This window comes from Phaethon aethereus (genome assembly GCF_964289735.1).
Source record: "Phaethon aethereus genome assembly, chromosome: 5".
Lineage (NCBI taxonomy): Eukaryota > Metazoa > Chordata > Aves > Phaethontiformes > Phaethontidae > Phaethon > Phaethon aethereus.
The window spans coordinates 60,672,284-60,690,969 of NC_138579.1; the positions used below are offsets into that span (position 1 = coordinate 60,672,284).

Here is an 18,686-nt window from a genome sequence, read left to right on the forward strand (position 1 = left end):
AGATCATGCCTATGGGCACCTTACTGCCTTATTCTTTCCCTTTTTCTCCTTAGGGATGCAAATATTGTTCTAACATAGTGTACCTAGAAAACTGATGTAAAGAAGAAAAGGTCACATTATTATTTACCAACCTTAGCATAGGCGATACCTAGTTATTCATCTTCAGACAGACAAATAAGAAACTCCTTTCAGCACAATTAGAAAACCCAAGATTTTTATGTGTTCCCTAGGAAAGATGAGACGTTTTCACTAGACATCTTAACAGATTCCCAAAGATTTACGGGTTTTAGATGAGAGAAAATACACATTTCTATTTTTGTGAGACATCACTCTTGCTAAAAATGTAACTCGTTCAGAAAACAAAAATACTGAATGACAATTTTATTTCTTTTGTGTGTGTGTGGTGTATTCAGTTAGTCTAGGTTTTCTAACCTGAGTGCTCAGTATGAAGGCTTCCTAACTCATTTTAACACAGAAACTGAACTGCTTGCATTGTCATTATATGCTTATGATTAAACCAGTCTCTAGAGACCAAGATAAAAATTGAGTGCCAACTGAAGAAAATTAAGAAATGAATTTGCACTAGTATTTCAATCGATCTGCAAATTCTAACATGGGAATTTAGGTTGGGCTCTTCGGGACTTTGGTCACAGTATCTAGTTACTGAAAATGGCTTTCTCCCTACTAAGCACACAAATCTGTTCGCTGATTATAATTGATATTGGGAAAGGAATGTCCTTGCAGCTGCAGCACAAACCTTGTACAATTTACTCAGACAATAATGGAAATAATCTATTTTTTGTGTGTCATACTGTGTATCATCACTGTCAGGTTCAGGATACCACACGTGATGGCCTGATCATCTCACTAAATAACAAACCCTCTTTTCTTGTCATGTAGCTCATCATTGCGTCTTGGTTTAACTGCCTTCCAAGTGAACTTCCATTTTTCTCCAGTATTTGCATCTTGGATTGTAGGGTATTACTTGGTAGCCAAACCTTGCTTACATAAGCCTTGTTCTTGTCTCCGTTGGAATTAGAGGCAGCTTCTACTGACCTGATCTGGACAGAGTTTTGATTTCATTTGGGAAGTTAGAAATAATAAAAGGTGTATGCTAACAGTAAAAATACTTCCATCTGTCTTGCAGCTGAGGCATGCAGAACCCAAGAAGCGATTGCTCCAGTAATGCAAAGGAGGGACCATGAACAGAGCTCAGATCTCCTGAAACCCAGGCACTTCATTGGGTAAGTGTTGGTTATTGGTCAAGTTGTAGAAAACATTCTGGATTTGGCCATTCTTTTGCATGTCTGTCATTGTAATGCCGTGCAGTACCTTGTCAGCAGTAGCTGTCATCTGTGATTTTTGGGTGGAGCCTATCGGGACATCTGAAATCAGGAAAAATCAGGTGGAACTAGAACAAGTAATTTCTTTGTAAATAAATGGGGTGTTTAAAATTATATGCTAAAATATGCAAATAGGCTATCTGTTTTGAAGGAAAAACATGGGTATGTGTTAACTTCCTTTTAAATTAATTCAGCACAAGTGTCTTCGGAGTTTAAATGTAGTCCTCAGGAGACTAAATATTGCATAATGTGATATGCTGGAAAAGACTTGAAATGCACCCACTAAAAGCTCATTTTACTGCTGTATTCACACACAAACTTTCTAGCTGGCAAGTTCTACGCCTAATTTGCAAAGATGAAATCTTGCCACTAGAAAATTACTCCAAATAGAAGACTAAACTTCTACAAGGAAATCTTGGTTACCACTAACTACAACAATAAGCAAATTTAACAGTTGTTGAAACACAATATGATATAGTAATATTTGTATTTAATATGCTTTCTGCATATGTTTTGCATATACATTTTCATATTTAAGTTGAAATAAAGTATTAAAAATGGAGAAAGACTGAATGCTTTCAGATTTTTGTACTTCTAAAGAATTCCATTCTGCATAAATGGGACTAAAGAGTTTCTAGGCTTAGAGTAAGACATAGTTCAAGGAGTATAAGAACCAAATACTCTAATGTAACAGTTTTTAAGAAGTGCTTAATATGACAAGAATATTGGTTAAGTTAAGTTGCACATGAATTGGGAAAATTTTAGTAGAGCAAGAAGAAAATTAAAACATTAACTATCAGTTTCTCCTGTCTAAGCAGAACAATGGTTCAGGTTCCTTGTCCTCCAGCTCTAACACCATGTGCAGTTATTCAGTTACCTAAAACACTAGGTACAGGCAAGCCAGGGTAATACTTGCTCAAAGATGGGCAAAGAGTAGCTACATGTAGAGAAAAGTGCTGCTGATGTACTGGACCCATATACCAACACCGCACTGGGGCCCCGGGCTTGTGGAAGTGCTCTTTTGTGGTTGAGCTTTAAAACTTAACACTTGGCAACACTAGTTACTTAAAAATCAGATAACCCTAACAATGCAGGGTTCAGCCTAGTCTGTTGGTTCAATTAATTGAATAATTAGGTTCTGGTTTTCTTTGTATTTCTCCTGCAGGATCAAAATCTGTATTTCTTTTAACAGGGTCATAGTGACTTTCTGTTCTGAGCTGCCCTGCATAATGGCACAGCTGTATAGCACTACAGCATGTCTTACACTGCAAATACGTATTGAGTGTATTTGCATCCTTTGGGGTTAGAAGTACAGCATAAATTCAAATTCTTGCTAATAATGATGCTGGTTTTCTACACCATAGCTCTCAAAATGGAAGAATCTGAAGAAGTTCCTAGGGACAATTGTTCCCTTAAACACACGGCTCTACTGAAATTAATCCTGCTTGTACACCGATGTCCTTGGCTAATCTATGGGTTGAAAACTGGGAGTGGACATTAGAAGGAAACTGTCTGCTGTTTGATGGCATTAGCCTCCGCTTCTGCACTATGTATGCTTAGCGAGGGGGCATATGAAATTGGTACAGAGACTCTCTGCTTGCTTCACAGGCTCCCAGTTTAATCCTGTCACGCAGTGTGCGCTCTGCATTCCCTTCCTTGCTTGGGATGTGGCTGTGGGTAACGTTTCTAGCCAGCGGTAGCATTGCACAGCCTTTAATTTTGTAAGATAAAGGCAGGTAAGAATAATTCAGACTGACTGGCAAAGGCCAACATCTGTAGGAGGAACGAGATGTAAATGCTTTCAGTAGTGTTAAGGTCTATGCTTGCTTTATGTACCTACATAGAATTATCTATTTAATCTATTATCTAGTTCCTTTATACATGATGATTCCAATCTCATTTAAATCTGTGGAATATTGTAACAACTAATTAATTCGCTCTTGTCTGTCTTCCCTTTTCCTTCCAAAGCAATTCCTACTATGAAATTTGGGAAATGATACATACGGTAACTACAGTTGTCAGCAACAACTTTTATTTACAGCGTCTCAGGATGGCATAAACCACCTCCTCTGAACGCTTCTGAACCGTAAGATTTCCCATGGAAACCTCCGGTGCTGACCAGAATCACAATTCTCCGTTAACAGGCAAAAGCCACGTTAGCATAGCCGGCAGATGGGGATGCTGGTGGATATGGGTACACGACAGTGCTGAGCATAGGCTCTGCACAGCCTCTCCCTCCCATGAGGTCTGCTATGAGTGTCCACCCCTATAGATGCATACTCTTCTTACCTTCCTATGGCAACCACACTGGAAGTTGATTTAACTAAATCAACAGAGCTTACTGAACTGAAAAGAATGCAACACGGAACAGCCTTAAAAGGATTAATCGCTTAGGTTTTTAGCTCTGCCTCGTGTCCTTATACCTCTTGTTACCTGCCATGTTTCTCACAACAGCAATAGTGACAGTGGAGCTAGTCTGGTTAGAGGCATGAGAAACAGCCACATCCCTATCCGACTAAAGATAAACATAAAGACACTGCAAGATAAAAAGTAATTTCAGAAACACTTCCTCCTTTTGCCTTTGTTATGCTGATGGAGAGTCCTAACATGCTGTAAGCATACCTTCTAGATGACCTGCTGTCACCCAGGTGCTGTATGTAGAGATGAATTTCACTCACAGGACAGGCGTTAGGTCACAGCTGCCTTTCTATCAGCAATAAACCTGAGAAATCAGACTGAGACATTTCTTAAAAAACCCTCAAACTTATATGCCCCCTCCAAAAGACCTGACTGCAGCATTTAGAATGTACTATTTCTTAGTACATAGAACAAACTTATCGGAAGAGCATGGCTTTGGCCATAAGCAGTTTCTACTGAAAGACAGACATCCCAAGGAGTTACCTGTCCAGGTGCACTAGCCTCTCTCTCCTAGAGCCCAGAGCCCCTTCGCCGTCACACAAAGCCCCGTAACGCAATCACTGTGGCAGTCCCAAGGACAGCAGCTTTACTGAGCACGGGGACAGTGACTGTCCTGCACGTGCGCTGCTGAGCTGACGCTTCTCGCGAGCAGTGGGTTACACAGGGGAGCAGGCTGCTTTGCCAGCTCGCTGAACGTGCGCTGCTCCTTGCCAGAGAGTGTGAGCAGGATTAATTAATTGTTTAGTACTAAGTAAGGGGCACACAGTGGCAACTGAGGTTAGTTTTTGCTTTCCTAATGGGGTTCATGATGCCAGAGCAGCTTCCTTGATATCATGTTTAAATTAATATTTTACTAAAATTCTGACCATTTTACTACCCTGTAATTCTTGCAACTCTCTCCTCTCTGCCTTGTGTAATTTCTGGTCATCACTTACTAGTTTGCTGTACAGTCTAGTTTTGTTCTGATTAAATAAAAAAGTGACGAGACAGAACTAGGTGAACTGTCAAACAAACACCTGTAAGACTTTTCAGCATAAAAGTACTCCTAAAATAAGCATTTCCCTAAGACTTGACAAACAACCCAAACAATAAAATGCTTGAACACTACCCAGTTGATGGGAGTCTTTTCAGGGCTAATTTACATAATTTGACATAATTACAGTTATAAACACTCGAAGAAGCCTTGGAAGGAAGAATGTCACTGAAGCCTACATTTTATTGGGTCTCATTGCATTTGGCAGCTGTATGAAACTGTGGAGCATGGAAATTTGCTCGGATGGATCCTGGTTATACAATCACCTAATGCAAGCTCTGAATGCTCAATGCAAGTTTGTCCTGTACTGAAAGATACCACAGGATCCCTCAAGGCCTCTGTCTGGTCAGCCAGCATGATGTATAATGAAACCAGATTGAAGTACTGGTTCCCTCCATATGAATGCCCGTTCAACCACTGTTTTTGGCCACAAGATAGCAGCCGACAGGTGAGGCTCTGACCCCAGCTGCCTACAATTGGAGGTAGCTACATAACTTAAAGGAAAAAAAAAATCAACTTTGAGATATGTATATACACACACATTTCTAATCAAAGATGCAAATTAAGAATTATTTAATTCTGTAATAGATCTACAGAACCAAGGAGACCACCAGCTGAGGATGACTCCTCCACTTTTGTCATAAGGATTTCTCTCAACATTACATTTTAACAATGCAAAGGAGGAGGAAAATGTTGTCTGAAGAACACTTTTTCCAAAAATCTGTACAGTCTTCTATCAATCAGCCAAGCTGAAGTCCATGTCCCACCACAGACTGGCATGGTACCTCTCAGAGTACAGTGTATTTTGCAGAAAAAAATGAGAAAGTTTCCTCATGCAAAGTTTTAAGATACGTCTCAAATGCAGGGCAAATACTGATTTTAGTGCTCATCTGGGAAATCTAGTTCAAATTTTTTTTCTTGCTCTGGTTGGAAAGTCTTGTTCCCTTTACTCTTCTGAGACAATTCTCTACTTGCACTGCTATATTTTTAATTATCTGTATCATCAGACATTTTTGTTGATTGGCTAGAGATTCCAGAGAAGGATTGCAGCCAAAGGAAGGTGCTATAAAAAGCTATGGGCCAGCGTTTACATTTTCATTAATATTTCACAAACTTCAAGACTCCATAAGCATCAATACTTACGGTCCTGCTTATTTTCAGTAGTTCTGCTCACTGCGTAATATGGAAAAGAAATACCAGACCTTTAAAAACGTAATAAAAAAGACTCTCTTCAGATAGACAGCTTCCAGTGTATTCACAGAAACACATCCTTTCACCAAACTAAATGGGAGCATTTCAGATGGACCTCATCAGTTGATCTTGGCAAGCCTTACTTGCCAAGTACTCTCATTAGCTTTCTTCTAGCTTACAGAACGTACAAGGGGCTATGTACCATGCTGTATGTTGAGAAATCATGGCATTTTAATTGCATGGGGTATTAACAAAATCCTTTTTGAAGAGCAAGCTTTTAATTATTTCATTTGTCTCTTTAACTTATCATAAGGAAACAACTAATTAGCTTTCACTTGTCCTGGGCAGAAGTTTCATTGTAGAAGACTTAAGTACAGTCCATAGAGTCTAGTTTAACAGCACTGCACCTTCATTGGGGGACTGTATTTGGAACATGAAATGGAAATACAGACAGAAAACAAACCTAACATTTTTGAAGCTTTTAAGACTTAAATTATCAATGCATTCTACTGCTGCCCCCCAAATAGGTTTTACAAAATAGCGGCAGTATTCTGGAGTAGAAACCATTAATTGTCACCCAAGGGTTGTGTTATACAGAGCAACCACTGAAGAGGTGGACAGTACTAAAATGTTAAATAAATATGTTAATTCTTATTTTTTAAAAATAGTACCAAATATCCAGTGCAGAGATGGCCACAGAGAGGCTCCCCCCGCCCCCCCATGAGACTATTGTTATAATTTGAGAGAAGACATAATTAAAACTCTGCCCTTGAGGAGACTGAAGGTGAAAGCTGGGGTGTCTTTTCAGGTTAGGGATTTAAGGTCTGCTGCTTCAGAGCTACCCTTTAAAGACAAAGATCTGCATTACTTTCAAGTATAAACACAAATAATGTTAATAGTATGCTTTACTCATTACTGTCCAAATGCTCTCTGCACTAAGGTAGATGCTAGACTGTATTACCAATGTCCTAAAATACACTGATCGTGGCTGTTGAAGTCAAAGAAGAAAACAACTAATTAATCGGTAGAAAAGATACTTGCAAACCCACATAGATCATACAGAAAAATTAAATGCAGGAATAAAATTACCTTGAAGGTGCACCTCAGTCCATGGGCTGGAGTACACAACTAGATTTGTAGACTCAAAACTGCAGGGAAGCAACTGTCACCAGTCAAACTGGCACTAGCTATTAAACTTTTCACAGAAGCTCAATCAGGTACTTGTTTTAGAAAGGACCGTAATCTCATTTTACTTAAGCAACTGACATGTCTGTACCTAACATAGTAAACTTCCAATGTCTTAATTCTTACCTTAGGAAGATCTTACCTTCCTTTGGAAGACGAAATTTGACTATCTTTAGCTTCCAACCATTGGAACCTGGTTTGTCTTCAGGACGACCTACGTCCCTCTGTAGGAACACTGATATGCTTTGAGTCACCTTGCCACTTCCTCTTAGCTGAACTGAACAGTGTGATCTCCATAAGGATTCTATGGCAGAGCATGTTTTCTAGCCCCAGAACTTTGGTGGCTTCTTTGTAGTTGTCCCTTGTATTTCTAAGTCAGTTATGAAGTGTGGACGCCAGGCCTGGACTCAGTGGCCTATCAGCATTCTCGTCACTGTGAAATCACTTCTCAGCCTCTACTTACACTTCTTTTTATTTTTCTCACACTCACATACACATAAAAGCACTAGTCTTTTTAAGTAAGGAACTGCAAAAGTAGCTCATTATGAGGCTGTTATCATTAATGACCCAATATCCCCTTTTCTGAGTTGCTACTTCCACAACAACAACCACAAAGCTTTCTGTTTCTTGTTCCTAAATAGGTTACTTTGCATTTGATTCTACCAAAATCACTTTTTTTTTTTAATTGAGATAATTCTGTAGCACTCACTCTGCCTTAGAAACAAGTAATTTATTGTGAAGTTAGAAAATGTAACGCAAGCTTTATAACCTCCTGAGGTAGCTGACGTTGCGATCAAATGTAAACATAGCTTCTTGGCTCCATGCAAAGAAAGCAAGGATAAATCTGGTTCTGTTAGTAAGGAGATTACTCACACTTTGGACACAGAAACAAAGCTTTTAAACTTTCTGAATGAAATGTCTGCTGAGTAAGAATTACCTGAGTAAACTGCCAGTAAAGCTTCATTCTCTTGGCTTTGGCATAATTGCATTCAATGAGCCTGGGCCTGCTGTTCACATCCACCAGGCATCTGTTGTCATCATCGTCGATAGTGGGACTCAGAACACCCACATGGAGCTGCTGATTGCTTGTATAATAAACATTCTGCAACAGGAAGCACAAACAAGATTTGTGGCCTCTAGACAGAAGCAGCACTTTTACCAAAAAGCTAATGGCAAAGATAAATATGCTGAATAGCAGTAGGCTGACCCCATAGTGGCTTTTAAATGATTTCCCTTCATGCAAGAGGCAACATTTTAAAAGTTGTCCTAAATTAACAAGTAATTGTTAATTGTTACCAACAACTAACCGTTGGCTAACTACTTAATAGGAAATACACAAACAAAAATGATTGTCTCATCGTGTGCCTTTCTACTTCTGTTTCCTATGGTCATGCACCGGGGGTCTTCGAAGAGCAAGATGTACACCCTCTGGCAGGAAGCAGGACTGGATGAGTATTGCCATCCACTCTGATTAGACTATTTCAGCTGAGGATAATGACTGGAGAGGTAAGAAAGCGAACAGCAGCACAGCAGGAAGGATCGCAATCTTTTATACGACAGATAGAAAGATAAATGAAGGTTTTCTACAAACAAATGCCTAAAACCAAATTTGAGGCAGCTAACCGAAATCCAGTATATACAATAAAAAGTTATTAGCAGTTGGTGACAGTTGCATAGCAGGAGAGAAAACAGAATGGCCATGTTTCAGGCTATTGGTTCTCATTTTATTTTGTACACGTCAATACACACAGACACAAGACACTAGAAAAAGGGATCAGACATTGGCTGCTCTGGATTTCTAGCAAAGGAGTGCTCCCGTAGGCCTCGGTGATTACACTTACGACAGTGAGACTATTCTATTACACAAATGCTTTCCACTCTGTTTGACTACAGATACGTGGGAGGTTTCTCTAGGAGAAAAAAAAAGAAGGGGAAGGAAGGTGAGCTTGCCAGACAGAGTGGATAGTGTGTCCTCGTGAAGACAACAGGTTACATATAAGCCCAGAAAGGTAACACAGGACTATGCTGGCATTGTCTGTTTGCTAATCACAAACAGCATTTATTTTGCTAAAATCGGACTTTTTCTTGAGAGGACCATGAGAAAGATAAAATGGTGACATCATGCTTTAGCAGCCTAATTCAAGAAGGGTAGATGCAAGGCTTTGACACCTCCAGTGGTATCGGGAGTCGCACCAGACAAGAACCGGACAGAAGCACCACATTAATGTCCCTCTCACCTTACTGTAGCCTTCCTATGTGTCTGTACCAGAAGGGGAGCTGGAAACTATGCTGAGTATTTGGGAATCTTTTCTCTTCTCAGAGGTTGATGGTACTACCTCCTGGTATCTGTTCATTGTTGATGTTGTAGCTTGTTTTTTATATGCGTATTCTTATTTGTGAAAACTCTGATAAAATATTAATTGCAAATAGGAGAGAAAGCAGAGGAACACAACAAACCAGGACTGAGGAGAGATTTGGCAGCTTCATGTAAAAAAACCAACTTTGAATGCTGAAATCGGTCAATGCAGAGATTAAATACAGATGAAAACAAATGGTGGTGTTTCTGTGCAAGACTACGTTCTCTGTTTACTCTCCTGGAACGCTGCTGGGGCAGATCTGCAGCAGATACAAGCTGACATAGTTGCACAGAAGTTAATGAAGTTGCCATTAATGGTTTACACTAATCAAAGGTTTGACCCCCTTCATCAAGTTTCATTCTTTTCACCCCACAAGAAATGATAACAGAAATCTGAGCTGGCTGAACTGAGGTGAGCCTAGGGTTTAAGAGTCTGAGTAGAGAAAAGTTGAATAGTTCAGTCATGCCTTCCAGGGAAGAGAAGGGTAAATAAAAGCACCTAGCAGAGCACATTTCCAAAATGGTTGGTTATTACTGATTGAAGTAAACCGTAAGAACTGCGGAAAGACTGACAAGAGCACACCCCAACAGACTCCATCCATAAGTTAGATAATTAAACATTACTACAAACAAAACTGATGCTTTAGAAGGGCAATAAACATTTAGAATGCACTTTCTAGACAGACCAACAGCAACTATTTTAGATACATTTAAGAACTATCCAGATGATTTTTCTGGAGAGGGATTGAGGTAATGCTATAGCAAGGCAGTAAGATGAAGATGATCTTTAAAGGGGATTGTTAGGACACAGTGACTCTGCAGATAACATTTTGTTGCAGCTCATTTGCCTCTTACCTAAAATTACAACTAGAAAAATGGGAAGAAAACTGACAATTATTTGCATTTTTTACTAGTAGGAAGTGATTTGTTAGTTCCATTTTTCAGCACATGGTCACCACAGAAAACATGGTAGAAGAAAACAAAGGAGCTTTGCGTTTTTTTCTTTCCTTTTCTTGAAGATACATGTCAGTCACTGGAAACAAATGAGCAGGCTTGGCTGTAACTCTGAGAAGTAGACACTATAGATCAGGGCTGCTTGTGCAAAAAAAGTGGCGTACCTGCAACCCCTCAGGGCTGAGCTGGTTTTGTTAGCTCAGTCTCCTCAGCCTTCCACAGAGTGGCCTGAAGGCTCCAGGTAATCATTTTATCTTCCTAGATAAAGCAAGCCCAATTCATGCTGCAGCTCTACCAGCTTTTTTGATTTCAAATCAGCAGTGGTTCAGTCTGAACATCATTCTGGGCAGAAGCAGAATGATGGCTCTGGCTGGGGGAATTACCCAATTCTGTTTGTTGGCAAAACTGTACAGAAATAGAACAATCAAATGCAATTATGCTTAATAGAGATAATTAGTAGGTTGTTGCTTACCTTTAGAGAGCTCACCCTACCTGCTAATATCACTTCATTTTTCATTGTGGACCAGTTTAGAAAAAGAGGTGTGAAATCTTGTGTTCTTGCCCAGTTTTGGGAAAGGCACCTTTCAGCTGCTAAGTGGCATGTAAAACTAAGCTCAAACTGAAACAGACCATGGTAGAGTGGCAGTTAGTCCTTCTAACTAGGCTCCTTCAGGATGTTGCTTTGCTTATCCAGTAATATGGATAGCATTTAAGTATTCTATATATTAATTATTATAAATATTTTAGTATCTTATCCAGTAATACCGTATCTTATTTCAGAACTGAAAATATTGCACAACCTGGTAATTTGACTACTATGTTTTTCTAGTGGAGGGATCACATCAAAGGCACATATCCTCTACAAATTCTACTTGAGCAGCATGCTAGCGAACAGCGAGGTATCAGTTTGTGTTCCACTTGGCCACAAAACTTTACTTAAAACCTATGGCTCCTTCCCAAAACCTGAGAATGAAAGAGTCCCTGCACTGAGAGCGCATAATAGTAACTATGTCAGGATGAAGGGAGGACATCCTTTCAGTGAAACAGAACCAGCTCTTGACACCGCTGATTAATGCTCTTCTAGTCTGAAACCTAAAGCGATTAAACATGAAGCCATGGTAAAGTCTCTCTTAAAATAATTTCCTATATTAAGAAAAATATTCTAATTGCTTTCACACTGTATCTTCTCGTTTCTATTTGATTATTTTCATTTTCAAAAATACTTCTAGGTTTTCTTTTTTTGTGTGTGGTTTAGTTTTGGGTTCTTTTTAGTTTAAAGATGGTATACAAATTACCTTTCTGGAGTAGGCAGTAGGACATTAACTAGCTGAGTTACATGAACTGAATTACTATCTCATAATGTACTTGTTAGGTATGCACATACATGACTTTTTATTGATCATATTTTGAATTGACCTGCAGAGAAAATACGATCTTGCAGATTAAAACCATGCTCACGTTTTATCATCTTATGTGTAGCCGTACAAAAACCAGTTTGTACTTCTGATTTAAGTTGTTAAATAGATAAATGCCTCAGCAGTACTTTTTCAGAAGGATGCTTTTAAATAGCATCAACAAGTACACTAGCTGTTTTGCAATCCACTTCAGCACAAAATGGACAACTGAGGCACTTTTGTTTAAAACACTTCAGAAGATACAGCAAACAACATTTTACCAGCACATCTGTTCCTACAGTATTGCAACATCACCATCAACTAACACAACAGGATAGAAATCTTGCAGTAATTTAGAAAAGTGATTTTTGAACAATCACTCCAGTACTTTCTTGGAAGTCCAAATGACTGAGTATTGAATATGGACTATTAAGCCATTATGGCAACTTTGAAAATTTTACTCAGAGGTTGGAACTTTCATTTCTGTACAACAGCAAATGTCACAGCAGTCCTCATTCAAGGGATTGGAGACTCAATAGCCAAAATTTTGCTTAGTTCCACTGAAGTTGCAGCCTCAGCAAAACACAACCACACATTTTCACATTACCATCACATACGTACTCCCTAAGGAGCTACTGAATTCCCACAGAAAGAATCTTGCTTGGATGTTCGTACCAAAGCACATGATTAAAAAAACCAAACAACAAACCAACTCCCTTATTCTGTAACAAAATAAGCCTCCTTACATTTCGTTAGTCTGTTCGAGCCCACAGCACTTTACCTTCTATTCCTTTCACTGTAACAGTACTGATGTACAGCTGCATCTCCTGGGCAACTGGAAGGGAGCACCTTTGCTCAGGAAAGCAGTTAGGTTCAGCAAAAGGCATTTACCTTCTCAAAAAGTGAAGCTACAAGGGATCAACATCACTGTCAGCTAGAAACTCTGTAAAAATGTCTGCAAAGTGTCAGAGTCAACATGGGCCTGAGCCTTAGGCACTTTCACATCTCCTTCAACCACTCTCCCACCAGGTGCTTTTCAAGGGTGGATGAGTGCCGTTCACACGCTGACAGCTGGCTCTGGAGGCTGCCGCTCGCTGCCTGCTTTCCCTGCCCTCACTACAGGTCCAGCTGCAGTCAGTGTCCTCAAGAAACTTCCTTTGGAAAACTGGGGCTCGCAGCACATTTAAGTGGTGCAAAAATAGTTGCTCAAAACAAAACCGGGTGTTATTAACCTAAGGATTGGCAGCAAGCAAATGATTTAAGTAAGTAACAAAAGCTTCATACCTGTGTCTGAAGAAAAGTGTGTTGGTTGCCTTCAAAGCTCAACATAGGTCTCTGCCAAAGGCTTCCGTTTCAGTCTCTCTTGTGTTCTCGAAGAACAGCCTGATAATTAATTACCTTCATAACTAATCTTCCTCTGGACTGTAAAAGGTGGGGCTTTTTGTAAACTGTTTCTCATTTTTTTTTTTTATATCTGTTGAGAAACTTGGCATGCAAATAGCCTTGTACCTGTAAAATGGCATCTTCCAACTGCAGGACCAATTATTCCCTAGCTTGCTTGAATTTATTTTCCTAGAAGTGTCCTATCGAAGGCCATTGCTTCATTTCCTGTTTGATCCACTTAATAATCTCTCTGGTTATTCACATTAAGACGAAATATAAGACAAGCAAACTGATTGCCGTCACATTAACAAAACTAATAAAATGGTTCCCAAAATCTTCATAAGGTGAAAGAGTGAGATTTAGTCAAGACATACTTGTTATTTTTTCTAAACGGTTATTTTTTTTTTAAGAACAAAATTTATTTGTCCTAAAAAGACAGCTAAAAGACGGAAACACGAATGAGTGGTAGTTGAGAGCTGCACAGCCTAGGATACTCAAGAAATCTTCATAATGACTAGGGACTATTAGAGAAAAGTTGGTGTCCTAAACGTTTTCCCCACCTGCAGTTCAGGTGAACTGATTTGCTGTATGTTATTTTTTATATTCAGTATTCTAAGCCTAACTTTTTCTGAAAATTTGCTTGAATATTAGGAAAACTTACAATAAAATAATGCAACGAAAACAAAAGTTGTATACAGTACTGCCACTCAGACCAATTCCAGAATTAAGGAAAAGCAGCTTCACCCTTTATTTGCCATGGGACCAAGCCATAGCCTTGCTTGTTTTTGAGGAATGCAGGGACTCCCTCCTCCTTCTTGATGCAATCTCACATAGCAAATCAGCATGGAAGAGAAAAAGGAGAGTTCATCCTCAGAGCTACAGTCTCCCCTAAATCTCAAATGGTCCTTCTGCCCTTCTATTCTACCTGTCTCCTCCAAGGCAAATTCTGCTTTCAGCTGTGATCTTGAAATATCACTTGCACAGCCAGCCACCTAACTGCCCAAGAATTCATCCTCTGCTAAGCTAAGTGCTCACTGGCAAAAACATGTGCACAGCCCGTGAAGTGAGCATAGCAAAAAGCAGACCTGCGTAAGAATGCTCCAAATAGGAAAAAAATGAGTTTGTGATTTATGAAAGTGTACTTCAGTTCCTTCATGATGGCAGCGAGGCTCAGCCGAGGCAGATGGAGCGGACCAAAAGCTTGGGACAGACTTCACAGGTACAGATCAGCCAGTCGGTCAGGGCCTGGCAAACTGAAAGGTGTTGCTGTTCTTTCTAGAAAATTACCAACTGCATTGCCGTGGCAGGTTTCCTGTAGGGCTAGAACGGTAATTTTGGTGGGATACTCGCATCTTACATGCTGTTTTGCAGTGGTGCGGCACAGAACACATCCTAAATCTGCCATGAGAGCAATGAAGGCCCAGGTAATTCAGCCAACTTTTTTGCCCAGTGAAAATATTTCAAACACCTCCACGAAATAAAATCTGCACAAAAAACCACGATGCTGTAGAGTACAGGGGAAGGTAACTCTGTGCATTTTGACACAAATACATGGCTTTGTCCTCATGATGATGTGGTGTAGAGTTTCTATTCATGAGAAGTTTGCCCTAAAAGGTCAAATTGTGATGCTCGTTGCAATTAGTGCTGAAATTTATATATTGACTTTCAAGTGCCATGAGATTTTGGCTCCAAGTTTATTATTAAACTTTGAAAAGCCACCAGAGCTGATAAAGACTTCAGAGCTGAAGTAGGTTGCCAGTTGCAGTAAATTATTCATAGGAGCTGGTTTATCATGTAGCAAAAAGTTACAGTAAGATGTTCAACTTAACACAAGATGATTATCTGAAGGATAAATTGCCAACTCCCCACTGGAAGTTTAAAGCAATACACACGATTTTCAGGCTGAAAGCCATTTGTAATCCTTATGGCAGTGTTCCCAGATGAAATCACGCTGGAGACTGGTACATGACTCTGCATTTATAATGAGCAAATTTAATGCTCACGGCCAGCAGTATTTATTTGCTACCCTGCTTTTGGCATAATAACTGCAAGGGATAAGAAGCCTGATTCACCACTACTTTATTCCATCTTTGAACCGTATTTTTCTTCAAATGAATCCATGAAGTCATTTATTGTCAGGAGTAATATATTAACATACTAGATCCAAAGCCTCAAAACCAGATTCATCCTTGACTACAGCTTCAGCTAAAGAGCAGTCTGGTGGATTCCAGTAAATCCAGATTTAGCTAACATTGCTGTTACTTGACTATTTATATTGTTCTTGACTTCTATTCCAGTGCTTCTTGTTACATAAACACATCTGCACGAGAGAACCTTCCAACCCTGGTAAGAAAACTCTCGACAGAATCCAAGTTCATTCTGAGTAACACAAATAAATATATCGCTAAGATAAAAATCAAGTGTTTCCCCACTTACTATTCATGTAGGAAGTGACAGGAGAGAGAGGCTGTGCTGTCCTGAAGCCACAATCAGCAGCATTGCTACGTCTTGTGCTGCCCTAAAAAACACCGCTGAAGTACAAGCATAAAGACACGGGCCGAGAATTACAGAAAGTTACCCCTAAGCCGTAGGTCAACCTTTAGAAGATTCGTGTTATTTTTCTGAGGTAAGTTTTCAGCTGGTGCAGCCTGATGATAGAACTTTAAAACAATTCTAATCACAGCCATGTTGAGGATCGATTCACTATGAAACTTGTCTTACTGATGACCTGGCAAACAGCTAGTGTACCAAGCACAGCAACACCACAATTCAAACTTAAATTGTAAAGCGTGTAAGAAGGAAACTACTCACCATTTCACTGCAGATTAGTATTTAGATTTGTATCTACTGAATTAACCCATCAGCATACTGATTATCTGACCTACCTGCTCTTCTTCATGCCTGCACACTAATTAACTTCTGAACTTTAAGCAGCAGTTAATATTTGATAGCAATAAAGCCATGGTGCTCAGAAACTTTAAATAATATAGTGTGATGCTATAAATACAGGCTTAAAGACACAAAAATGTTAGCATACTATTTTAATAGAAAACAGACAGGAACTCAATGCCAGGCTTTTTCATTTAAATTAATGAACCTATATTGCAGTGGAATACCTCATTCTGCTAGTGCCTGCTTTGGTATTCTCTTTGGCTTTATTTAAAGAAAGCAAACAAAAATCCTCTGACTTAAACTTCATTTTTTAAATCGAACAGAACTGTCAATCATTGTTTTTATATATGCTTTCAGTACATACTTCCACAGTTTTCCTAATGCTGGTAACTACAGAACTAACAAGACCAGGATAAATGAAAATTTTACTTCATTTACTTCCTAAAGCTTTTCTTGGTTTTGCTTTTATCTCTGCACAAGATCTCTACAACTATTCTACGGCGGGGGGCGGGGGGGGAGGCAGTAAAAAAAAAAAATCAGAACTATTTTAAGCAGAGATAACTGTGTCCTTTTTAAAAAAAGCACACTGTCTTTCAGTTCCTGTGACTTTGTCCTATCTGAATTTTCCTTTTCTCTCTCCCACCAATCTGTCTTTACCCTTCACAGTTTTCTTTGTGGATTCCTACAGCATCCCATGTCTCTCTTACCCTGTTTTCTTCTCTGTCGACACATAGTCATCTGCAAACAAATTCAGCCATCGTCCCCATATGCTGATGCACTGGTCCATCCTTTACACCTGACGTGACTCCTTCTGACCAAATTAAAATCTGAGCTAGTTCATTGCCATCTGTGTATAAGCATTTGGTAGCTCAGCATCAATAAGTTTAAAAGCAGATTTTTTTACCTCCTCACAGCTAGACCCAAGTGCTTCAGATTACTATGGACATAGTCACATCCAGGTAATCATGCATTTATATAACACACATCTTCATCTTGAACCTCTTCCAGAGTCACCAAATCTTGTTATACAGCCTTTTTTTCCTGCAAAACATCTCTAAAATACAGTTTTTACAGTCAAAGTTGACCCTTGCTGGCTTCCTCACTGAAGTCAACACTCATGCCCCTTTCAAATCCATCCTGAATGCTTCTGAAAACTTGGTTTTCAGGTTGCCTTTCAGGAAGGCAATATCCTTCCACTTGTTCTGCTTTCCATGTTGCATAAACTGCTTGTCTTTTTCAAAGCCCTTCTCTACCCCTCCTCTTTTTACTTACCAGCCTAGCAAGTATCAATAGGTTATCTTCCAACTCCTAATTAGATCAGGATGCTAGCCGTAATGGGTCAAGCAAACATTTTTCAAGCAAATATTCCTGGAAGCTAGAAGAAGTAATGCTGGCATCTTCCAAAGAACTTCTCTTCCTCAGCACATTCCACAGAATTTCCCCGTTGCTCAGATGTCTCAAAAAAACCCCACAAACACAACAACTCAAATAATAATTTTGCTGATGTCCCAAAAGCTTTACCCCAGTGCTATGTCAGTACCTCATAGCATTCCCGTCTCCTCTGCCACAACCTCCTGTTCTGAATATTCTACTGGTAGACTTTAGTTCTTCAAGGCAAGGGTGTACTTTTTATTATGAGGTTGTAGAGCGCTTAATAGAACAGGTTTCTGGGTCATTATTGGGATGCCTAGAACTACAATAATAAGCATAACAATTAAAAAAAATGTAGTGCCAGGGATGAGTCAGGTAGCTTACCCCTTCTCAGAAAAAATGTATTTGATTTTCCTAGTGGTATAACCTTCTGAATGTTTGTTAAAATAAATTGTATTATTTCCACTACTGTTACCTTTTACCAAACCGAATTTGATAACTGATACGTCAGGCAAATTACAAACAAGTGCCACACTTTCTTAGTTAAGATACGCCACTAACATCTTGATCTCGAGGGTTTGGGGGTTCTTTTTGTTTGGTTAATTTTTAATCCAGCCCTGTTGTCTTTAATCCTTTATGGTAGTGAGCAATGACTATGGATACAGAGGTCCAGAAGTCCTTTAATTCCTCTTGGCTTCCACAAGTGCTGTGAACTTTTGGCATTTTGTGAAGGGGACAAAGTAAGGTAGTTACACGTACAACTTTGAGAAGAATTCCCCGCTCCCTACTTAACCCCTATGCCTACTGGCTCTCCTGGCTCCACTGAAAGCAATCATAAATCTGTTTCTAATTTCAGATGAGCCATATCTCACCCATTCTTCTTAGGATCATGCATGCATTTGATTTAAGGTTTCCAGAGGTACCACATTGACATCAACATACACAAATACAAGAAAAATTGTCTAAGTACTTATTTTGGTGCTGAAGACAATAAAATACAGACATTAAAATGCCTACATGAAAGTGAGGCATTATGCACAGAAAAGGAAAACTAAAAGATAGGCAGCACATTTCAACGTAAGCTGGTTAGTGAAAGTCTGGTATCTTTGTTTAAGCTACCAGAAGGGACATACTTATTTTTCTCCACAAAACAAAACACCCACAAG

At 39.4% G+C, this 18,686-nt stretch overlaps 1 protein-coding gene across 2 annotated transcripts in view; it reads right to left on the minus strand.

Moving 5' to 3' along the window:
• Window positions 1-18,686, minus strand: part of GALNT18 (polypeptide N-acetylgalactosaminyltransferase 18) — a 242,144-nt gene that overhangs the window by 10,718 nt on the left and 212,740 nt on the right. For both annotated transcript variants that reach the window (XM_082000014.1, XM_082000013.1), the window contains one exon: window positions 8,108-8,272. In XM_082000014.1, coding sequence (XP_081856140.1) covers window positions 8,108-8,272 — 165 coding nt within the window. The remainder of the gene's footprint in view (window positions 1-8,107; window positions 8,273-18,686) is intronic.